At 42.7% G+C, this 24,986-nt stretch overlaps 1 protein-coding gene across 1 annotated transcript in view; it reads left to right on the top strand.

Annotated features, from left to right (window-relative positions):
• LOC119649002 (dexamethasone-induced Ras-related protein 1) overlaps positions 1-24,986 on the top strand; it is a 192,561-nt gene that overhangs the window by 117,436 nt on the left and 50,139 nt on the right. The window contains exon 2 of the mRNA XM_038050944.1: positions 804-1,738. Coding sequence (XP_037906872.1) covers positions 1,308-1,738 — 431 coding nt within the window. The 5' untranslated portion in view covers positions 804-1,307. The remainder of the gene's footprint in view (positions 1-803; positions 1,739-24,986) is intronic.

The following is a 24,986-nucleotide window of genomic DNA, read 5'->3' as shown; positions in this document are numbered from 1 at the left end:
TTAATGCAGCGACAGTAGGACAATCGTGGGAGCTGCGTAGCGCATTCACTGGGGAGGAGGGGGAGTTTTTTTTGGCCGGAGTGCAAAGCGTCCAACTCTTCACCCATGCCCTTCACAGAAATATCCACATGTTGCCTAAAAATTCACCCACCGATGATCCAAAAAATCTTAAGACGTTGTATCAGGGATTACAATCTTTGAAGTTTACTTGATGCACTTGACTCATCAGAGCAACAGCCGGTGCCGCTTTTGTTTTATGCATGTGCGCTTTCGGCAATGAATGATTGATTGAATGGAACCGCTTGTGTAAAACGACTATAATTGCACGCTAGCATGGGCAGGTATATAGCATTACAGTACCAATCACACGGCAAAAAGAGGTTGATATGGGGGATATATTCGCTTCCCAAAAATTAGTCCATATCTATTTCTAGTAATGATAGATAATACCAATGCTTTTCTAAGTTATTCGGTGTCATTCAACTAATGACACTAAATCTTACCTAAATTTTATCTTATCTTACCTAAATCTTACCTAAATTACCTGTGCCTTTGGCTTTTTCTGTCGGAGTTCCTGCAGGAAATATTCGGGTGTATAAAGCTCTGTGGTTCTTATTTTCCACTAGACTGGCCTACAAAAATAATATAGATTGGATATATGTATATATGAAATGTTCCTAAGGTATAGGAATATATTTCATTTTTTTCGTCCTCAAAATAAGGTGAAATGAACATACATATATGCATGTACGTGCTCTCATCATAAGCTCTCATAGACTAATAATATCTTTTTCTTTTTTCAGAAGATTCGTGTCACAAAATACTAAAGTGGATAATTTGGTTGATACTATCACGTTAATACATCAAAGTCCTTCTATTTCTTCGACGTTTGGTTGGGAAGAGTTTCGTATTGGCTGCAAATCCTATTGCCTAGAAAAATTCGACTGTTGGATTCAATGAAGAACACACTCCCATTGAAGAAGTTATCCCACGAACGTTCGCTATCCTTGATTGATTTAATCGCAATTTAATAAAGGCAATAAAAGGACGACAAGGACCAAGCGCTTTCAATTGACTTTGCTTAGGCAAATTGAGTTGGAGCTTGTGTAATCAAAAAAATTGTCGCCTAGTTCGGCTGAGACTTAACAAGGTCAGGATAACAGTTCGGTAGCATCGAGTACCCTGTAAATACAACAAAAATACCGTTAACAATCAAGGAACCTACGCCGGAAAATGAGAAGCCATCGTTTCCGTTCGGGGGCGAGGCGGCGGGCACAAATGCGAATGGTGGCAATACCGTTCTCTACATGTCATATTCAGAACGTAATGGTGGCACTGTCCATCATACCACGATGCCCTCAGCGCATTCTTCGGCCTGGAATCGAACCAAACGACACTTAATGGAGGTTGGCGATAAAATTGGCAATTTCACAATGGAATGCTCCAGTCGAATGAACAAATGTGGCACTTGGTTTTGCAATCGGAATAATGGTTCGAGGGTACCTACGAGCGAGGAGGCGGTGGGTGGAGTAAAAATGAACAATAACAATAATCAAAAGACAAACAGTAGCAATATAAGCAGCGGCAACAACGAGTTAAATGGACCAAAATCTAGCAACCAAGCAAACACAACCTCGAATGAGATAATGCATGGGCCTGGGCCGAGTCCTGGTAGCTCCGGATCCTGCGACGATAGTGAACCACCTGCCAAGAATTGTTATAGGCTAGTCATGCTTGGGTGAGTAGTTATTTTATAGAGAAACCTTCTACATTAGTACTCAGAAAAACATTCCATGTCGCAATTATGGATGAGTTGGAGCTCACCCACCTCCTTCGAAGGGAAGGATGAATATGTTCAGTAGCAGACGGTGTAATGAAAATTTCTTACTCGTTAATATCACGAGGGTGGTGGCAAATTTGTTAATTTAACTACTGGAAGAAATAGCTTACCACTTGAAATAGGGTGCAATCCCAACGGCGGAAAACTTCTGCAGGATCGTGTACCTTTGTTACTACGCAAGTCCTGGCTAGACAGTGACACGATTTTCCACTTTTTTGGTATCCCATGTGAAACGCATTTCTGCTTGAAAAACTTCTCAAGATTCCTGTGATTCATAGAAGTGTTTACTCAAATTGTTTACTCTCCCTCTTAGCAGGGGTTGGGACTTGAGTGTGACCTAATGGGGGGTCGTAACATTGCGAGCTTGGGAGCAAAAATGGTCAGAAGGTTGCCGGTGGAAAATGTTGAAGGTTGTGTTAAATGGTGTAATGGGACAATCCAACGTGAATTGTCGCAGTTTATTCTTCCCCGGCTGGGACAAGTGACGAATCTCGATTTCCAAATTCCGGCAGGTACGAAGATAAAATCAAAGCAATTTTCTGCTTGGAATAAAATTGCTTTCTGCCTACGTTTCCATTCAAATTAGCTCCTGGTGTTCGGGGCATGTGTCATTTTGAGGATACGCTGGTGTTTTGAGATTTCAATTTTCAATTCATGTGACACAGAAAGGTTTCTCGTCGCTCATGGATTCTGATGAAATAGGCAAATTTTGGAAAATAATTTCACGGTCGACTTTTTAACTAGGCTGGGTTTGATGTGGTTGACAATCTAGTGCAAGTGACGCATGTAGTGAAAAACCCTTTGATCTCCCATTCATCGGATATAATACCTGATAATATTTGCCTGAAACTTCTGCTCCAAATATTTAGAACCAACAATGAGTGTATACGTCATGGGGAGACAGGGGGAGGGGGGACCAAGGGACCAATTTATATTTTTGGAAATAGTATGGGTTTCAATTCGGGTTCTGATACGTAGAGGAATTCCAGGTATCTACCTGATTCATGAGAAGGAACCTAATAGGAAAATTCGGGAGTGAAATGGAAGAGCTTCTTAGTCGCAGCCAAATGCGGTTCTCGGGAAGCATACACATACCTAAGCGTTACTTAAGAATTGCTCCCTTGGAAACAAAATGGATGAACTTCCTATTCAAATTTGAAAATGCTTTTAAGTAAGCTCCTACATGCTATTGCTTTTCTTATGGAATATGGTATCATTTACCCTATAAACTTTATGTGCTCTTCAAAAACGAACTGTCAAACGTTTAAAATATGGCGTTCAGTGGATTACGCTTAAAAAATTCTTGTATTGAAATTAAAAACGTAAAACTGAAAAGAATAATATTTCAGAAGGTGAATTTTTGTATTTTTGGGGTTTTGTCCCCGAGTTGTCACAATCTCGGCGGGTGCCGGATTTTATCTAATACTAGTACTAAGTGCAAAGCATTCAGGCTCAGACGATCCTACCTACTTAAAAGATAAAGGCGCACTGATGGTGGTGGCAGGTTGCAGGTTAATGGGAGAATTCGTCAAGAACTCTCCGCAACAGCATGATAGTCCCAGGACATCAAGAGAAGTCGTGAGGGATTTAGATGAAAAACCTGTCGCTGACAATATTATAGGAATGGCCACCCGTTCGAGACGCCAAATTTCTTTGATTACAGAGCCAATGACTCATAATTCACCTTCTTCTCCACAAATTTCCGTTCAATGTTGCTATTATGGAGATAGCAACATCAATAATATGCGCGGAGCGACCATTCTTGTCATCTAACAGCACACCTTTACAGTGCACCCAGAAACGAGATAGTCCAATTTCTCCAAAGTTGAACCACACATTCTTCACTGGTTTTTCTCCACCCGTTCTTTCATTATGAGCTTCTTGTAAGCTCAGGTGGTAACCACGCCATCCTGAATGGCACACATGAACCCCTCCGTCTTAGCAAAGAGCTCCCCAGCACACAGTCATATGTGTGTTAAATCAGCAATTGGTTGCCAAAGACAATTCACGTGTTTACCATGCATTACCTTCGATTTTCATTCATCAATCCCCTCTTGGCCTGACTTCACCCCACTCAGAGGACTGAAAGATTGATCCTTCAAGTTAATTGGAGTCAGCTAACAGTTTGCGTTATGGACACCAGCACGCAGGGGACTCGCCTGCTCTTTGCTGTAAAAATAAGCGCGTAACGAGCCAACTTGACGGTGATGTTGTGCCGCAACTTCAATCACGCCCCTACCTCTACGAATGCATAAGCCAGTGAAAGGATAGCGAATACATTATTTTATTCTTCCTCGATAGATGCGATTGCAGTACCTGCTTTACACTTCGCAGAATTCCTTCAGATCACCAACTTGAGCAGGGGTTTCTTGCAGAATTCTTAGGTAGGAACTCTTGTAGAAGTCTGTCTCGGTCATAGCTTGTATGTGGAGGTAATCAACGCTATGTTTGTCATACGGCTGGTGATGATCTTTGCAGATGGCTTGGATTCAACATTTGTCTAATCCAATTTCCATCCAAGTATCACGGCTGAACGTGAATGCCGTTTGCAACGGTCTTCTAAGATGGTCATCAGTACCAGTACCATCAAGTGTGTCACCTCGAACCTAGCACGAAGGCTATATTTTATTGCAAAACCATGGACTCTAGCATCATTCAGTAGTCATGAAAGGGGTTTCAGTGCCACTTTAAACCAAAGGGGTCTCAATGAATCCTCCTTGAAGATGCCTCTCCGTATATGGATAGGCTCTGAGGTATTGGCGTCCTTGGATGAATGTTCTGATAAGGTGGTATGCCACCTTTTCATGACTGTGGCAAAAAACTTTATTGGTTTGGGATCAATGCGATATAGACGTAAGACATCGATTAGCAAGGTATTTGGAACGCTACGCTATCGTCTTGGCATAATCGATATAGCAACTAAAGGGGTTTCTTTGGCCTCTAATTGACTGTGCTACAGCTACTGCACTGATAATGAGTTACTTTTTGCAGCCCCTTGAACCGACTCGGCAGTCCTTCTATTGCTGGTACCGGGGTGCGCGTTGAGACTTCCACTAATAATGGACGTTATGAAGGTTGGTAATCAAGTAATCGGTCTTGTGACCGCGGGGTCCCACACCGTGCCCTTTTTACAGGCAAGGTAGGTAATTCCCGCAGTGAGGAATGGTGGAAATTCCTCCGGTCGACTAATGACCTAATTTATGCTGTGCGCCAACCGACCATATTTATTGGTGAACTCTTTGTACCAGAAGTTTTGCACCCGATCCAGACCTGGGCCCATGCAGTTCTTCAAGCTGTTTATGGCTCATCAAACTTCTTCTATGGTAACATTCGCAAAATTTATGCTCAGCATAGTGGCATGGCAGGTTCCTTCGGCGTTAATCCACTCAGCATGCTGGGAGGTAACCTTCGAAAGTCCACCCCAATATTCTTTCGCTTCCGTTACCGAAAAAACTCCGATCTGAAAAAACTCCCCTGGTTCCTCGCATATGTTGTATTCTGCACACGTCTGGAGTGACTTTCGCTATACCGTCACAACCGACTGCATCCGACAAAAATTTTCCATGGTGGATCTTTTCGGTCACTCAAACCAATAACGCGAAAGCGAATCTTCTGGCCGTACAATCTGATAGTCGCAACTGCACCACAATATACAAGTGATTGTAGTTGCAGCGGCATATCAACACAAAGTCGAGATGAAAACTCATCATTGATTTTAGATAGTATTTTCGGAGTTGCTGGGGATGCGTTGAGCCTGGGAATACCTGGTCAATTCAAAGGATCCATTTTCGAGAATTCTATACACGGTCTTTGGAATTCGTCCCGCACTTCGGTTGAGATTTCAGCCAGACGGGGAAGGAGAGTGGTTCGGCGAGTACTAGAACTGTTGCTTGCAGTGCGATGTGGTGTTGTAGACGCCGCCTCCTCTGCCCCCATCGACTCTCTGTTACCAGTTTCCGCGATGACCTCAAGTCGAACACGCTCCCTGATGGCGGCAGGATTGTGTGGCTGCGAGTAATGAAACGGTACTGGTTTGCGACCCGCTGCACAATCATATCCTCAGTCCATTTTATCCGCTGCCTACACCGACCCGCTGACGTGGTTACCGCAGATTGTTATGAAACAACTGTAGCAGGTGGAGCAATCCTCTTGATCTGCATTTTCGTCGCCATGCTGTCCGTTATGGGAGCCCGACCTAGCCATAAAGTCAGACGACTCCTCCCGGTTATCCGTGTCGGACCTCAGATTTCACCCTCTCCTCATTTTTGGGTTAGCATTTTATACCTAACTGCCTGGTAGCTGATAGCTTTCTCATTGAGTAATCTGCAAAACTGCAAATTTGCCCTGATTAGAATGTCTACAGCAAACTTACCACTATGTCCGTAGGGTTTCGTTGTCTAGCATTTGGACTCACATAGTCTGTCGGAACTGCTCGCCACAACGCATTTAATATGGAGGTCTAGGGAGAGAAAGTGCAGGAATATATTGAGAGCCTCTGCCGCGCAGGACTGCAGAGCTAGCGTGGCACCTGCAGAAGCGGTTTTTTTTAATCCTATTAAGCTTCGTTCTATTGTGCTTTGTGCTCAAAACTAGCCCTATGCAATAGAATGGGACACAGCACAGCTGTTCACATCCAGACTACTTTCGGCTGTAGACCACATTTCTTTGCAAAGGTCCTCTTGCAGGCAGAGAAGGTTATACAGGCCTTCTTAACCTTCAGTTCCATTTTCAATCTCCAATTTAGCTTTGGATCCAGGATTACATTAGAGGAAAGAACCAATGCTTGTCCATTCAGCCGCAGTTAGCGGAATTCAGGTACCCTTGTCTTGGTGGTGTATAGCGGCAGTTCCAATTTGGTTGTATTTATGCCGAGAGTGCATTTTGTGGCCCACAGGCACACATTTCGCAGCGCTCCTTCCATGATGCCACTTATAATGGAGGAAATCACCCCGCTCCTGTCCAATATTCGTAAAATTTCGTCCATCACTATTAACCAGAGTACCAGAGAGATGATACCACCTTGGGGTATGCCTTTTTTCACTGTTCTAGTTAAGTGATTGCCTCTCAGATACGACTGGATTATCCTGGCATGCATGGATATAATACAATGCGTAAGATATCCCTTCAAGCCAATACTGGTCAAGGATTCCTTGATGGCGTTGGTACTATCATTGTTGAATGCTCCCTCTATTTTCAAGAAGGCGGTTAAAGGTATATTGCTTGTGCTGCAGTGACCGCTCAACCATGCTAATTACCTCGTGGAAAGCGGTTTTGTGGATTTGCGTTTGAGGTAGTCATGCAGGGACTTGGAGAAAGGCGTTCTTTCCATAATCGTCCTTAAGTGTGCAGGACAGGCTCTAAGACCTTCAACACGAAACAGGTCAGACTGATTGATCGAAAGTTCTTCACGCACTTATGGCAGCGCCTGCCCGCTTCCGGTATGAAAACCACTCGTCCGCGTCTCCTAGACTGTGGTACCTATCTTAAAGAGATTCAGCTCCGGTAAATTTTGACAAGCCACTGTACTACCCTTTCCTGCTATTCCTGTAGTATGACTGTCATTATGTCATCTGGATCCACAGATTCATATGCGCTTCTCTGCATATAAATCTCTGTTTATAGCGCAGGCGATCTTATCCTGGGTAATTATCGATTTGATAGTCTCGCACGACTCGGATGGCTGCAAACCCTCCAAGCAAGGCTCTTATTCACGGTCCTCCACGCTGTCGGGAAAGTGCGTCTGTACAGGGGGTCTGAACCAATTCGTCAGGGACTTTTTCCGTTCGTGCATTGATTAAATCAGCGACCCCTGGGAGGACGTAAAGCTCAAAGTCATCCTCTACGACGAGATTTCCAGGAGACCGGTCGCTCAGATCTGGTTGCCGAAGATTCGCATGAATATGCGAATGGAAAAAGTCCCTGACGAATTGGTTCTCGCAAGCTATAACGTGGAACCCATGGACCACCTGAGAGAAATCAAAGCAGGGGATGGATTCCGTATGCTTATCTTTGGGGCCCCGGAAATGCTCAAAGCCCATCTGCGACAGCTTGGCCTCAACGTTGGTCCACACCTTCGGCGCTAGTTTGCCACTAGTGCCGCATGTAAGTGGCTCCCGGCCAGGTCGCTGAAGGGTTTCCCAGTTTGTGGCTCGTCGACTGGTTGTTGCTGCTTACCTTTTTTCAGAGGGTGCTTAATATCCGAGCCCTTGCCTACTCTGCCCCGCTACTCACCTCTCTCGAACTCGCCATGAGATCGATTGCATTTAAGCGCGGTGGTCTACACCTTCTCGTATGTATGCCGAGCGTTATTTCTTAATAATGTGAGGTTGTTCCTCAATAATCGACTAGCATTTTGCGAGGTCCATATTATCCCGCTCATCGAAAGTACCGGCCTCCTTATTCTTAGCAATCTTGTTGAGAATATTGATCGCGTTCTGGTACTTGAGCTGCAGTAACCCTTCGCTTCTTAGCCGGTTTTCGATGACTGACGTTCTTGTCGGTCTATGCTTTTGAGGGATCCCCCGACCTTGACTCACGATTGTGCCAGGCTTCTTTTAAAAGGTAAACTGGTTTTGTACAATTATTTTGTTTTCTAATGCAAAGTTTGATTTTTGAAGATTTTGGAAGTAATAAGTTGCATATTTTTATACGATCGATGGTTTTTCTTCAATCTTTAGGGAGAACTACCTTTCAACTTCGCAGCGAAATATTAGTCAAGAAGTATTATATTTCACGAGGAGGAGGAAAACAAAAAAGAGGTTAATGACCAGTTTGATTATTGAGATTTTAAGTTATTGGACAATGGTTACATAGGTGTTGGGTTTTCGGGGAATTTTCGTTTCAAAGGTTGGAGAGGATGTGATGAGATTCCAAAGATCATTTATAAGTGGGTATTTAAAACACGTTAATGTTTTTGTGTAATGTGAAGTCGAGATGAAATTTAAACATATGATAAGGCAGGTACTGTGGGATGCTAGATAGGAGAAAAAAGAAGAATGCTGCATACAAGTAAATGCATCTTTTTATCAGTCCGGTGCTGGGAAACTATGGCCGCTAAAAAATCCAGGAAGAAAAGTACTGTATTCTCGGTCGTGATTGCGAACAAAGTGTGAAAAGGACAAAATGCCACTCACTGATAAATCTCAGAAGCTCTTCGAAATAAGTATAAAGATAGGGCTTCTTGGTAATGACTTATAATGCTAAAATATATGGACTGGAATGGGAAAACCAAGTGCTCCGTACTGTTTTGGAGGTATTATGTTTACGTTTTCTATTGGGAGATGATTCAAGTAAGATACAATTTTATTCAATAGCACCTTTCCCACGTAGTGTAAATATTATCATTTCCCTTAAAATAATTGTGGTTGGAAAAGAAAAAAGTCCTTCATAACTACGACTTTGGGAAGACGTCTGGAATTATATCTTGAATAATAACGAAATTTCTGTAGAACGGTCGTTCCGTCACAATGCGAAAGCTGACCTGAATTCTTATTTTTGGTTAATTTTCTTCTCTTACCGGCTCCATCTACGTACAATATTCACATTGTCGGTGAATATCAGAATACTTTCTCCGTTGCCGTACGAAAATGGTCCATTAGGTTTACGATGGCTTTTATATTTGAAAACTTCTCTGGCTGGTAGCAGTTGCGGCGCGCTACTGACTGCGAAATAACGCTTTTTGAATTTATTTAGATGTCGAGCCATTTGCATTCATAAGTAAAATTTTTTGACCAGCTAACACTCCATTGGCATCACCCTGCGTAAAGGATTTAACTGTTTGCTAAACTTATTACCGCCCGACAAGAAGCAATTGGGTGGGGAAAACTGTTTGCTCCTTTCAGTTTTTTTTCTGTCGTGTTGCATCAATTAAGCGAAGGAATTGCTTGGAATTTTTTTAATAAGTTCTTTGGTGCTATGGCGCTTTGAAGGGTATCATGAAAGTGCATTTATATGTCCTCGTATTCATAAAGTTTGAAGATTGCTTTCCATAAAGATAGCTATCAGCATTCTACCTTATTTCATTAGCTTTTCATGAATATGAAAGTGACATATTTCTGGGTTTATTAATACCACTCAAAGAGTACTAGACAATGCTCAGGTAAAGGCTTTTGACCTGGTAGGAATGAATCATCTACAGTTAAAGAACAAGTCGGAAACCGTAAGTTCGACGCTTCAGGTATGAAAGGTTTTGTGTGTTCCTTATGAAAAAATTTTTGTACATTTGCTCCTTTTGAGCTTAGCATAGGTCGTGCGCAAACTATGTGAGCGAATTTCTTTAAAAAGTGCTTTAAATGCTTAGGCTTCGGATATATGGCGCCGGTACCAGCACCTCCGATAGATTCCGACTTAGTTGACGATGTGGAGGAGAAAATCACTTGGCGAAAGACTGCACTAAGAATCCTCGCTCTTGTCTGTGTATAGAAACCAAAGATCGCGATTGTAACCATATAACGGTTAACCAGGTGTCCAGCCTTCAGGATCTCCTTAAGAACCCTACATAAATGAGAGTTATCCCCTAACACAGAAAGTGTATGAAATGGAAATCAATGTTGCCATTGTCTGTGAAAGTTTCTATCAAGGCGTTTGGGAAACGAACGTAAGTGGAAAGGCTGTGGTGTGAGTTTACAGTAAGCGAGCTTTGCACCAAGCAATAAAGCATCACGAACATGACTTTGTGAGGGTGAAGATCGCTTCCCTCTATATTTACCGCTGTAATGCCCTATCATCCGTCTTTTTTAACCCGGCCCTCGAGAAAGTGATCCGTGATGCTGAGGTAAATGCAAGAGGTACGATCCTCTTTAAGTCCACCCAATTACTGGCCTATGGTGACGATATGTACATCATGGAAGACGAGACGTACAAACTGCCTTCATCCAGATCGAGCAGGCGGCGCGAGATCTTGGGCAACGTCAGCACCGAAAACGAACCATCCAACAACATCAAACCGCACTGGTCAAACCGGAAGAATAAGGATAGGAGAATACAACTTCGAGACCGTTGATAATTTCTCCTATCTAGGGTCGAAAATCACAACCGATGAGAGCTACGATGATGAAATCCGTGCCCGATTGTTGTCAGCCAACAGAGCCCATTTCAGCTTACAAAAATGTCTCACCATAGGGTCAAAGCTCTTACTGTACAACACAATGATCTTGCCAGTCCTCATATATTCCTCGAGAATCGGGTTCTTAGCAAGAAAAATTGTGATGTCTTCGCTACGTTCGAGAGAAGAAACCCCCGAAGAATTTTTGGCCCCCTACATGAGGATGGACGATTCCGTAGCCTACATGACGACGAAATATATGAGCGATACCATGACCGTCAAGTTGTGGATAAAATGCGGCTAAATAGGTTACGGTGGGCGGGTCACTTAATCCATATGGATGAGGATGATCCCATCCGAAAAGTCTAGACGAGGCAGACCCTGCCTGAGATGGAGCGATGGCTAGGTCAGGACGCTCGACAGCTCTTAGGAATATCGAATTGGTGGACCTCGGCGCAAAACCGAGATGTCTGGAGTTCTTTATTAAGGCAGGCCTAGACCGGGTACTAGTTGTTGAGCCGTTGATGATGATGATGATATGCCGGGTAGATAGTTCTAGACCTTCTCTATAAGTCCATCATGCTTTATCTAATCAAATGCCTGAGATACGTCTAGAAATAAGCCGATGGAATATCTTTTATCTTCTAGAGCGTTTCTAATGTATTCAACTAATCTATTTACTTGTGTTATGGTACTGTGTCCCTCTATAAAGCCGTATTGGTGGTCAGGAATGACCTTCTTGGTGTATAAGTAGGGGCATCTTGTCTAGTAAAAATCTTTGAAGAGTTCAGATAGTGTTGAGAGAAGATTGATAGGCCTATATGATTCTACCTTGAATTTTCCCTTATTTAGTTTTGGCAATACTATGATACGTGCATGTTTCCAGTGCGCTGGAGAGGGTTGGTATAAAGTATTGTGTTAAAAATGTGGATAATTGCAATTTCCCTCGTAAGGTGGTCGTTCTCTGGGGCTTTATTGAGGTTTAAGTTGTTGATTTTCTTGAGGAGTTCTATCTTTCAGAATCTGACGGTTGGGCTGGGTGCAGTGGTTGTGTCGCTGATGAGGTTTGTTTGGTCAATATCTGGCGTTGTTGGGCTCATAACCCCAGGTAGGTGTATATCAAATGTTTCCGCTTGTTGCTTGTGGCCCTTGGCCAGGGGCCAGGGGGTAAGCCCAAAGTTTATTATATATAGTGTTTTGTTTCAATCCTTTGGTCAATTATTGGGACAGCCTCCTGCAATGCATTGGGAAGTACTAGCGAGCGCAGACCTTGGAGCTGTTTGTCTTGGTGTATGTAGTTATGAGGCGTGGCGTGATTTTGCCTTGGAGTCACCGGCAGCTAGGAACCAATGTGCGGGGATCTAAGGAAAGTTTCAGACTCTTCCGTATGAATCGTAAATTTAGGGAAGCAATAGACTGCAGCAATACACACTGTCTTGTGTTTGACATATGTTTCACTGCCGTGTATTGGAGATGGCTAGTTTGTTTGCATTCCAATAAGCTACCTTCAAACTATTCATTTTGGTCAGTTGCGGTAATAGTTTTGATTACTAACATAATAATATATTTAATAAGCGTTAAAAATACGTAACTATATTTTGTTGGTTGAGGCTCAGTGTTGTGTTGTGAATGGATGATTTGACTGTACATTCCTAACGACGTCTGTATATAGATGTTTGCCAAGCCGGTGGCGCTGGGAGGGGTGTTGGTTGCCTATTCATGGCGATCTGCTGTAATTGGGGTCTTTGTGTAGGTCTATCTTGCTTGTTCGTTTGTACAGTACGTTGGATACCGAACATCTTTGGTAATTAGCTGAGTGATTCGTAACACAATTACCGCATCTTCCGGAAGTTTTATCTTCTTTGTCCCTGTTAAAGCTTGAGGTTGGGTGCCGCATGCTATGCAATGTACGGTATACCTAAAGGCCAGATAGTCAACGTCAACGCTGAAGTATGAACAACAATCTGCCGAGTATAAACACGCTCGTAAAAAATGCAGTGGGCCACCACGAGAAGTAAAAAGTATTGCTTTAAGCGGCAATGTTTCCAACGATTCCGATGAGCGCTCACAGACGAAGTTCTGGACACTGTGAAAAGGGTTCTGGATATCGAAACCCCCGGTATTGATCGAACTCTCAACAAGGCGCTGAAAATGGCAATTAGAATGGCACCATTCAGAGACTGCCTAAAAGATGGGTCTTTCCTCGCTGAGGGGAAATTATGAAAGCTCGCGTTGGTCCTGAAGCCAATCAGGTCGACAGGTGAATCAACATCCTATAGACCTTCTGAATGCATTAGGCAAGGTCCTCGAGCTGATTTGCTATAAACGGCTATATTTAATAATTGATAGTAGCGGTTATTTATCAAATAAACTCGGTCAGCGGTTGAGCTAGTCAGGGAAACCTTTGACGAAGGAATATACTTCCCACTGACTCTCGACATTTAGAGCGCTCATCACGGCACATACGCCAAATAATGTATCGAGTATGATTTTCGATTACCTTCGAAAGCGAAAGCTAGTTTACGATTCAAATGTAGGTTCAAAGGCGTATGATATAATGGAAAGAGTTCCACAAAGGTTTGTCCTGGGTACTCGGCTATGGAACATAAAGTACGATGGTGCCCTACGTCGGAGCCGTCATAACATCTAATCACTTTGACGACGTAGAGGTTCACGTGAGCGCGACTATATGAACTATCAAATCTTGGCTTGAAGGCTTTGGGCTGAAACTTCCTGAGCCCAAGACGGAGTTTTTACAAAGCGGTGGACACACGAAGTTGTTGAAAATTGCATTGGGGCACATGTTGTTTGCTCTCAGCCTTCGCTGAAATACCTAGAGTGACTTTCGACTCCAGTTAAAGCTTAATGGGCAGAAAACAGGGACTATAAACTCAACATTAGCAAGGATGATTCTAAATATAGGCGGTCCGAAACACAGCCAACGATTGTTTCTATCGCGAGTAGGCGTATCAGCAACCAAATTCATAGAAACTCGCAGACATCTTCAAGCTGCATATGAGCTAAATGCTCTCGAACATGCAGTGTCTACGGGACAACATCTTATGAGGCAGCATGCATAATCGCGGAAACGATCCCAGAGGATATTTTAGTCGATGAAATAAGCGTGGAATACGAGAGGCAGGAAGCGAGCCTTAGCAAGTAAAGTGAGCGAATGAGGCCATTGGCTGCATGGCAACCAGCATGGGATCAGACGAAAAATAGCCGGTGGACATGCAAGGCTATTCCAAACATAAGCATAAGGTGCAGTCCTTCATTCGCCTTTTCCAGAAACAGTCTAAAAAGGGAATGCGTTTACTGATATGTAATACCCAAATCGGTTTACTGTCTCTGTATCTGTACTGTACTGTACTGTGTCTGTCTGTATCGTCCGTTTGTCTGTCTGTCTGTCACATCTTTTATCTCAGAAATGGTTATTCCTATTGATACGAAATTTGGTAAAAAGGTGAAACCTGCGAATACCATTGCATGCAGGGAGCAGCATACGTTAATATCATAAGTATACTTCTTAGAAATTGACTGAGAATTCCCCTTTTCCCCTTTATCCTAGAATTATTAACTGCAGTGATATATGCTATACTATGGAGCATGATACTGCCTACTTTGGTGGCAATTGTACTATTACTAACAAAGTTCTAATTGGTCAAAGTTGGTAGTTCTCTGGAAATTTCGTGCATTCGAAGACTTTGGAAGTTAGCATCATACTAAAGTAAATTGTCTGACAAACTAACTGCATAAACGTTACAAGTTAGGTACAAATGGGACGAATTACCACTCAAATGTGCTTATGTAAGCAATTCACAAAACGTTTCATACCTGAAGCATTCATCTTCCGGTTTCCCGACTTCTTTTCACGCTAACATCTCTTACCTTTCCCAGTATATTCCTCCCTCCTTTAAAAATTAATTAAATCAGAACCTGCCACCTGCTACCTTTCCCTAAAATTCTAAAACTCTTTTATATATTTACATACAATTTTCACATAATAACAGTATTTGAATATTGAATGACAGGTCATAAGGGAACATTGACCTTGCACTTAAACAGGTGATATATTGTGAAATGCAGACCTAACGATTGTTTCTGGTTGAGGCTATTGAACGTGTATGCATGGTGAATTAACGGAACCGGGACCGGCTGGTCGATAGACAGCGGTATAGCTGAACTGGGCAGATCGAGGGCTTCTGCGACGTAATGTATTGTAAATTTTTTTATATTTTTACGTGTCTTTCGTAATAGTCTAAAGTGTTACAGGCTTATATTATAACGCTACGAAAGCAAACATATAATTCGGTTTTACCTTTGTAAACAAAGGAAGCGACGAAAAGTGAAATTCTAATATAAAGAAAAGTGTCCTTTCGAAAAAGGCGGGTGGAAGTTGACAAATTAGAAGGAAATATCCAGACCAGGGTGCCAGTTACTGTAGAAAAAGGCCCGGAAGCGAAAATTGAGGATGCTCTCCGTTTCTTCGTGAGTGCTGTCATTCTTTGGGATCGTTGTACTAGGAGCGCCAGACGTGGCGGGGGCTTCAGGGTTTGGAGTGTCATTGGATCGGAGAAGGTGTTGAGCGGACGATGCAGTATGGTTAATCGCATTCAAGTTCTTTACAAGCTGGAGCTTTGGAAGTCGAAAACTGTTGAGGAGATCGATGAAGTCTTCCATATCCGACGTTCACATGTGTGTCAATCCTCAGAGCTTTTATTCCGCTGTGTTTATTTATTTTATTGATTGATATGACTGCAATCGACGTATTTTAGAAGACTTTTAGGTTTAATCACAAGTAATCTATTATGAATCAAAAGGCGGATATGGATTATTCGGTTAGACCACGCAGTCCTCGTTGTTGGGTATGAATGGAAAACATCGTTATGGTTGGTTGGTTGTTTAAGATCCCTTGGCGGTCTTCGAGATAAGGGACATCCTCCATGACCAGAGGATATCTAGGCAGGGCGGGAATCATAAAGGCGGGGGAAATATTGATTGAAGATGTGATCTACCGTAGATCCCTCTTTTTGATCGCCGCATTCGGGTCTGGAATTTTTTATTTTTATTTTTTGGTTTAGCTCGCGTGTTGTTTATTTCGTTAGGCTCGCGCGAATTTCCGTCTTTGGTCTATTTTTCAGGATCTGGTGCGGACCCATGCAGCGGAAAGGAAGTGCTCAAACAACATTCCCGAGCCTTGGTAACATAGAGGCGTGCAAGCCCGTTTCAAGGGAGCACTTCGACGGAGGATTTGTGGGCGGACTTTACGATCAATTTCGGCATTTTTGTAGGTTTTTGGGATAGCTCTCTCCTTTTGGTCGTCTCCGCTCAGTCAGGATGGTCGTTTGACCACCACCAATCCATATTGTTCGACGGAGGATTTATGGGCGGACTTTACGATCAATTTCGCCATTTTTGTAGGTTTTTGGTATAGCTCTCTCCTTTTGATTGTCTCCGCTCAGCCAGGATGGTCGTTTGACCACCACCAATCCATATTGTTATTATAAAAGTGAGGAGAAAATATGGGAGATTTTAGTTGGGAATAGTCCGCGTCTTCAGACAGGCTGATTTACAGAGAACCTTATTGATATACTGACAAAAGGCTAATCTTTTGCACCTTGTGGCATTGAAGGGTTTTTGGCAGCCCTCGCTAAAAAATTCGATTTCCAAAAATTTCATGTTGATTTGGTGAGGGTCCCACAATACAAAAATTATTCGCTCATTTTGTATTCAACTTAAAAGCAGCAACTCTGATATTCGGCTTTATTATGATGGGATTCTAGTCCAACGAATCCTAGGTGAAAGTAACTACTTCATTTTTTTTCATAGAAGAATCTTATCAACGCTCCATTCGCATTTCAATGCGTTCCTTTCCTCCTCCCCATATGCACGCATAATGTAAAGAAATCATCATTTCATCAAGAATAACTTGGACATGCAAATGAGGAGCAATTCGCCGACTTTTACTTGCTCTTCAAAAATAATAATGCCTCACCCAGACGGTAGCGCAAACAGCGTGATGAGTGCGTGAGGGTGGAGAAAAATGAAGGAATTTAAAGATTTAAGCATGTGCTCCTTGCAGGATAATATAACGTGTTGAAAAAGTCTCGCACGAGCAAGTTATCAAGGCAAAAGCTTAATTAATTTGCATGATAGCGGAATGAAAGTCTAATTCGTTGGCATGTGGTATGTATGGGGTGCTTGTGTGTAATAAAATGTCTACCTAACGAATAAATTAGGTTAGGGGTGTAATATCCGGGCGTACATGTAAAACGCACCATCAAAAGGATTGCAAGTCAAGTGGAACACAATGAGGTGATGAGATGTCGCATATGCATATGTACGTCTGTGTAATATTTGGAAAGGTTGTTTGCACTTTATTGAGCAGAAATTCCTAAAAATATCTGAATTCTCTTCTAAGAAAATTCCTAGAATTTGGGTATATATACATATGAGATATTATATGCATTGGGATTGCTATGTACCATAATATCCTCTCCTGGTTTATGCAAATCGGAAGTTATGTTCCTGTAAAGCTTTTGGCCGCTTACCATCAACTTCGATGTTCATACCTCTCTCGTAATTTTACCACGATTGGTACAACCCTATATCGATCGCGGATGTCCTCATTTCGGATTTGATCAAAGCCTGTTACGTCACTAGTCTAGCTGAACATCTTCGTCCCCATTGCCGCAAGACACCGTTCATTGTCTGTTATAGTCAGCCAACACTCAGAACTATAGAGGGCGACAGGGTGGACGACATTAGGGTAAATTTTATATTTGAGACATGTGCCGATAGCATTGATTCGAGATATTGAAATTGTTTAGTTCTAGTTTCATTCAGATTCAATCTGAGACCGTGTTCCATGAGGTGATCATTCCATTTGTGAACAAGTTGCTCGAGATCATTTTTGCTATTAGACGTTAGGAAAACATCATCTGCATAAAGCGTTGTATAGGGCATTGGACATCTGACAAGAAGAAGGAGTGGTGGGAGGGCGCTTCCTTGATGAACATCAACAGAGACACGAAGCTATATAAGATTATACACCTGATCAAAACCTGCTTTATTTGCTAGTACTTTTACTGTTCCCGCGATGTGTGACCAATTCACTGTAACTTCCGCCTTTCGATCAAATGCGTACTAGGGTACGAAGCCTGTGTATCGACCAAGTTGTCCGTTTCAGATGGTGTGAAACCAGTGTACTCCGATGATACGACGCAGACAGGTGTTCACGAAGGCTTTTAGCTTTTGAGTAACAGTGGAAATCATCTTCAATAAAGTAACAACAAGTCGGGAAACCGGAAGCTGGACGCTTCAGGTACGAAAGGTTTTGTGTATTTCTTAGTACGTAGCACGTAATATATGCATATATTATGTGAGGGATATCCACTTTCGGATGATAATGACATTCATAGTCTTGAATTTGCAAAGAAGCGACAAATTTGTCGTATTATAACTTTGTTAGTAATAGTGCGATTTCCACCAAACTTAGTGAGATCATGGTCTATATTATACCCTTTTCATTTTCAACCCCTCGCACTCCCCATCTTTATAACAAATGTGAAAACTAACACAGGCTTCGAAAAGTACTAACCGAGCCCTTTAATTTGATATCCCACGTGATTATATTTGATGCAAAAAAATGTACACTCCCCTTTTGCATGTATGGGGATCCCCCCCCCTTAAATTCGTCGTAAAAGGATGTAACTCACTGTATGCGTGAGTGTCACAGTTCCTAGCTTTCTACAAATTTGGTGTCAATCGCTGTAACCGTCTCCAAGCAAAATGCGTGTGACGGACAGACAGGCAGACAGACAGACAGACTGAAACCGAGGCAGGTCCGTGAAAGGGCTTGAGGAGGATGCATTCATAGAGATGCTATTGGGAGGCCAAAATCCCGGTATTGCGACTACGGAAAAGGTAGAGCAAATTATGGGACGCATAACGAGAGCATGCGAGGCTGCTATGCCGAGGCGACGAGTTCTCCCAAAAAGGCGCTCAAACTGGAATGGAGAGGTCGCGGCGTTACGGGATGCATGTTTTCGTGCTAGAAGGATCTGCCAACGATCTAGAGGAAGATCGGACTTCGACGAGAAACGGCTAGTGTATGTGAACCTTCCAGGTAGGCTTAATCAGGCTATATGGACCAGCAAGCAAGAATGCTTCAAGGAAATTTGCATAGAGGCAGATCAAAGCCCCTGGGGAACAGCGTACAGGATAGTTATAAAGAAGATGAGAGGGCGAACACCACAACTGACCGGCCCGCATCTTCTGCTCGATTTCGTGACGGCGCTCTTGCCTCCGGATAAAGGGGAGCGCAAACAACAAAAGCAAGCATTGGACGTCTACACCATACCTGAGGTAACTGAGGAGGAACTTACGCAAATTTGCTGGAGAATTGGTGATAACAAAGCACCCGGCCTGGATGCTGTTCCCAATAGAGCTCTGTTAAGACCAGACCCGACTGGTTTATTAGCGTGTTTGAAGCATGCATGGTAGAAGCACCGGTGGAAGAGGCAAAAACTAGTTTTGCTCCCGAAGCCGAATCAGCACCCAGGACACCCATCATCATAACGACCGATTTGCCTTATCGACACGGCAGGAAAGATGCTCGAAAGGGTTATGTACAACATACTGCTCCCTATCATCGAATATAAGGATGGACTATCGGAGCGACAATTTGGATTTCGTCAAGTCCACTTAACGATCGCCGCCGTAAACGTTGTTTTGAAGCCGGCTCGATACACGATATCGTCTGAAAAATGCTATGCCCTGGTAACATTGGACATCAAAAATGCGTTCAATTCTGCAAGTTGGGAGTGGATAAAAAGCTCACTGGCTAAAATGGGTGTCCCTAGTTATTTGACTAAGCTCCTCAACAGTTACCTCTTGGAGAGGACACTTTAGTACGACACGGATGAGGGATCCAAGCAGTACACCGTCACCGCAGGAGTACCACAGGGCTCAGTGTTGGGTCCTCTCCTGAGGAACGCCATGTACAATGGGGTCCTCGCAGATGATCCAGCTCTGGTTGTCGTCGCGAAACAACCTGAAGATAAATGTACGCTAACGAAACCATTAGCGCCATAAAAGCGTGGCCGGAGATGGTTCAGCTTCATCTTGCGGAACAAAAGACGCAGGCGGTCTTGATGGCCAATCGTAGGAAGAGGAATACGGTTAATATTCGTGTTGGTGGTCACGGCATCACTTCGAAACCGGTTATCAAATACCTGGGTGATGATTGACGCTAAAATCAATTTCAAGGGACATCTGGACTATGCCTGTGAGAAAGCGGCAAATACCACCGTATCATTAGCGCGGATGATGCCTAACATTGGAGGCCTAAGATACAGTCGCAGATTACTTGTGGCCGGAGTGGTTCGCTCCACACTATTATATGCGGCACCAGTTTGGGAGGAGGCACTAGCGTGTGAGAGTAATCGTAGGAGGGTAAATATGACTTACCGCTTAGTGGTGCTAAGGGTGTGCAGCGCCTTTAGAACAATATCAGCCGAGGCAGCGGGGGGAATGATCCCGATAGACATTCTGGCAAGTGAGACACGGTGCTTGTACGAGACAAGGAAAATGAATCCTCCTGAAAAGGATGCAGAATGCCGAAAGGCGGCAAGGCGAGAGTCGCTGGAGAAGTGGTACAGACGGTGGGACGACTCACAAAGGAGTCGCTGGACCCACACTTTGATTCCCTGGATTGAGGAGTCGATCCAGCGACGACACGATGGGATTAACTACCATCTGACGCAATTCCTGTCAAGACATGGTGGTTACAGGAAGTACCTGCACCAATTCAGGCTGGATGATTCTCCCTTGTGTTCTGAATGTGGTTGCACACCTGAGGACCTGGAGCATGTTATGTTCCACTGTCCACGATTTTTCTCAGAAAGGAGGAGCCTGGAAACCTGCAGAACATCGTCGGGGAAATGTTGAAGTCGGAGGGAAACTGGTGTGCGGTGAACTCCTCAATCAAAAGAATACAGGAGGAACTTGGAAGAGCGGAGCGCGCAGGAGGACGCGAACAACGAACGAAGGCTTGGTCGCTTAAAGCGCCGTCCACCCCGTGAAGTAATGCTTTGCGGCGGTCCCGTGGGGAAGGAAAAAGGAGAAAGTGGGGTGGTTTTAGTGGGTGCGAAGCCCCCATCTTCTATTGCAATTAGGACCCCACTGCCGGTGAACTTGCGAGATGCATTCCGGTCCCTGTCACAGCCGAACTCGGAGTTTAACATGGCATCGTCCCGCCAGGTTTCGGAGATAGAGATGGGATGGTGTTGCTGAGCCAGCGCGGATAAATTGAAGGCCTCCAGCTTGGTTTTTAAACCCCCAAAGTTCTGACAAAACAGATGGACAGTAAATAGGGATGCAGTTATATAACTTGGCGAGGAAGGCGGGTTGCCCTGAAATTTACCCGCGAATAGAGGTGCTTGTCAGGCTAGAAAGAAGGGTTGCCGAGGACGTCAATTTCGTGAGGATAAGTGCCATTGAAAGACGCCATCACCCAGTCAGTGTTATTGTCTTTTATCAGTTTGACCCAGGACAGAGGAAAAAGTAAACCAACTTTGTAGTAGTACAAGGAAAGTAAAGACTGCTTCTTGAAAGCTCGTGGAATTTGTCAGCAACTGTCTTAGTCGTTCCATCGACATTGTCTGGCCTGATGGAATCTCCGCGGACGTAGAATAGATGGGTCACATATTAAGAAGACGTGACAACTCTATTACTATTGGAGAAGGCCGGACGTCGGTTGTCCTTGCAAAACGTAACTCAGAACAATGGAGGAAGAATGGGAAATTTTTGAAGTCCTACCGGCCGCGAAAAGACACAGTTAGTAACCCATCGGCGTATCGGTGTGGTGGACGCGCTTTCCCAAGATTGAGGTTTATGATCTTCAGATGTTGCCTGAACATTTCAATTAGTCTTTCACTTTTCCTTTTTAATAATAAGATATCAATATCCTTCGACTTAGACTTCGATACGGACAAGCCTGCACATCGATACTACTTTTCAATGTGATGCTTCTCTCTCGACGAAAGCGTTACTTCCATACTTAATGCTAATTTTCCTGGGCAGCTAAAACATCCTTAAAAGCATCCTCACATTTCCTCTTATTTACTAATTAATGCTATGTTTTGCCGGAAGTGAAGTTTGGTAAAAAGCTTTCTCAACTGCTAACATGGGACGAATGTAACTTCAGGAGCTTAAGTAGATATACATATCTTACTAGCCTCGGAGCATTACAATGTATCGGAAATGTTAATCCTTAGATGGAAAATATAAACATATGTTTATATATACATGCATGAATGTAGCCATGGGAAAATTCCTGGGATATATATATTTGGTAAATTTGGATAATCAAAATACTTTCCATCCTATCTATCGTGGTTGACTTTCTCATGGAATTAGCAGGTAAATTTCCATTTGTTCCTGAATGAGCAAAAATCCATTCGTATTGGCTTTCGTTGTCCTTAAAGACAGTTATTGTAAATTAGTGATATTTGCTTCTCCAAATTGCTTCGGATAAATACAAATAGTTTTATATGAGAAAATCACAATGTTGAAAAGAGATGAATCTTGAATCTTTAATCTTCCAGATTTACTTGGATTTCATTTCCAGGGATGACAGCAGCTATGAATAATTCTCAATTCTTTGAATATATTAACATCAGTTTTGCTGTTCTATGTACGTGTTTATGTGCCGGTGATTTGTTTACCCTTTTTATTGGAAAACAATCTTGTCTAAGCTCCTGTTGAAGTAGTAGTAAAAATCCTCTTGTTTATTCTTCGCCATTGTCTAACAAGAGTCATAGTCACAAAGAACATTCACTGGCAGGTGTAGATAGAATCAACTCTTTTGAAGCGTCTAGGAATTCCCTTTGCCATAAAATCCACCCTTTGTTCCGGATCGCTTGCGTTCTTCGATGCAGAAGCTGACCCAATTGTTCATAGCATAATGTATTCAGATGAGCTCCACCAAATGAGGATAATTTAATGCAGACAGCATGAAACAGGATATTCAATTTTTTATCTTTATGAAGTTTTACTTTCTTCTAGAGAATCCTTTGAAGGAAAACCGAGTGCAAAAGGAGAATGGAGAACAGGAGAAAGGCGGTTACAAGAAAAAGGATAGGGAAATGAGAGTGTGGGAACAAAATAGGAATGCGCATATGTTATATTGAATAATATGCCAGCATGTGGTTTTCTTCCTTTTTTTTTGCAATGATATAGAGCGGAAATAGTTTAGGGTGTTCTGCTTGGGGCGCAGTAATTACTGCTTTGATTTACTCCTGCTTTTAAGTGAAGTGGCTTTCAGTTCAGCGATTGTACCTGATGATTTTATAGCAAATTGTGTGTTTGTATACATCCGATGTAATTAATTAATTCATAATGATAATGATTAATATGAAGTGGAATTTTACTCATCACTCTGAAATGGGGTGTTTTTTATGGCGGTTTACCAGGGGAAGCTTTTACATTTTCGAAATTATAATATTTTCAGTTCATTGCATTTATCTTGCAATGGTTTCCTCTCAGTGAGAAGGATAATGCGTTTCGTGTATAGGTGGTAAAAGCACAAACTTAGATAATTTCGCGTTTTCACAGGGTCATGGTTTATATACATGTAAATAAGCCGCAGAAGCAGTTCTAGCTCTGGACGAACCCGCAAATCCGACGTGCTAGCCAGAAGATTCATTCGCTTGTACGCAACATTTTTCGTCTTTCTTCTATTTAGTTTTCTTTAGCAACTCCAATATCCTCTTTCCGAGCTCCTACTTTTCATCTGTCATATCACACATTGCGTATTATTTTCAATATTATTTTATAAATGATCATTTTTATTATTCTCCTTCAAAAATTTCAGTAACGAAACCTTCTCAGCTTTTATTTCCCGAAACCCTGAGGCCCTTTTAAGCATTTTCAAATTCTGAATTTTCAAAAAATTTCGAATATTCAAAAATAATCATTATTCTTTTTTGTTGTTGTTTTCTCAATGCATTGCAAAGTTCGGCCATGTACATACCATGTTGCTTTATTTTATTTTCTCTCTTTTACGGACAGCGCACGTCAGGTTGGCCTCAGATCTTTTTCAAACGATAGGTTGTGTTTACTCTCCTTCAACTATTTCCACACATTAGAGTTTCCTTCCAGGTCGGTGTGCGTATAATGTATTGCTCCCGGTTCGGCAAAATGCGCTTTATCTCCCCCCATGTTTACGCAAGAAGCTTACATTCATCCTCCACTGATCTATGTCATGTGATTCTAGGAAATCCCATTCTTCGGTCACTCGGGTGGATTCCATCGTACGATATAGCAATGCCTTTTTTAAAAAATATGACCAACCCACTCCCACTTCCTTCCTCTAACTAACATATCTATCGACAAGTGGCCCATAATTCGATTCAGATCATCGTTCGAGATTTTCTGACGCCAGAGTACACCGACTACATGCCAGAGGTGGATGTTAAAAGAGGGACTTTCCATGTACTGCTTCCGCATAACAGCACAGATAGAATATTATCCCAGATTTGTGGGATCCTAAGTCCGCATAAACTTGATGCCGGACCTCAAAAGAGGGAGTAAGTTACTCCCCATTTGGTCTGGTCCGGCATAAAGTTGATGCGGACTTAAGATCCCACAATTCTCAAAAAAATATTCAACTTGCTGTTGGCGTTTAGGCATCCATCCGCATTTCCACCATGGGCAGAGACGACACTTCTCTCTGAATTTCGGGCATCCAATGTTTGGTTACAGAAACAGCTCGGTATGAACTACATTGTCACCATTGGTAATAGGTCATCGCTATATCTATTGAAAATGAGTTTCAAATGACCCTCTCAGTATGATGAGTCTTCCGGTTGCTTAGTAGGATTCGGTAGCAAAATTTATTTCTGCTTTGGAGAACTATCCAGTTGGAAAAATTTCTTCTGCCATGCATGGCACATATACGCTGATAAGCGAATGGAATCTGGTTTTACCGACGACACCAAAACTAGGAGGTTTATTATCCCCAAACTTAAAAAAAAATACTGCAGGTATGGGGTCCTATCGTGGTTTACATTTTATGCAATCCCATCTATGCTAGGGAAG

This window comes from Hermetia illucens, chromosome 2 (assembly GCF_905115235.1).
Source record: "Hermetia illucens chromosome 2, iHerIll2.2.curated.20191125, whole genome shotgun sequence".
Classification (NCBI taxonomy): domain Eukaryota; kingdom Metazoa; phylum Arthropoda; class Insecta; order Diptera; family Stratiomyidae; genus Hermetia; species Hermetia illucens.
Note: the sequence above shows the minus strand (reverse complement) of the source record. Positions and strands in the feature narration are given on the sequence as shown.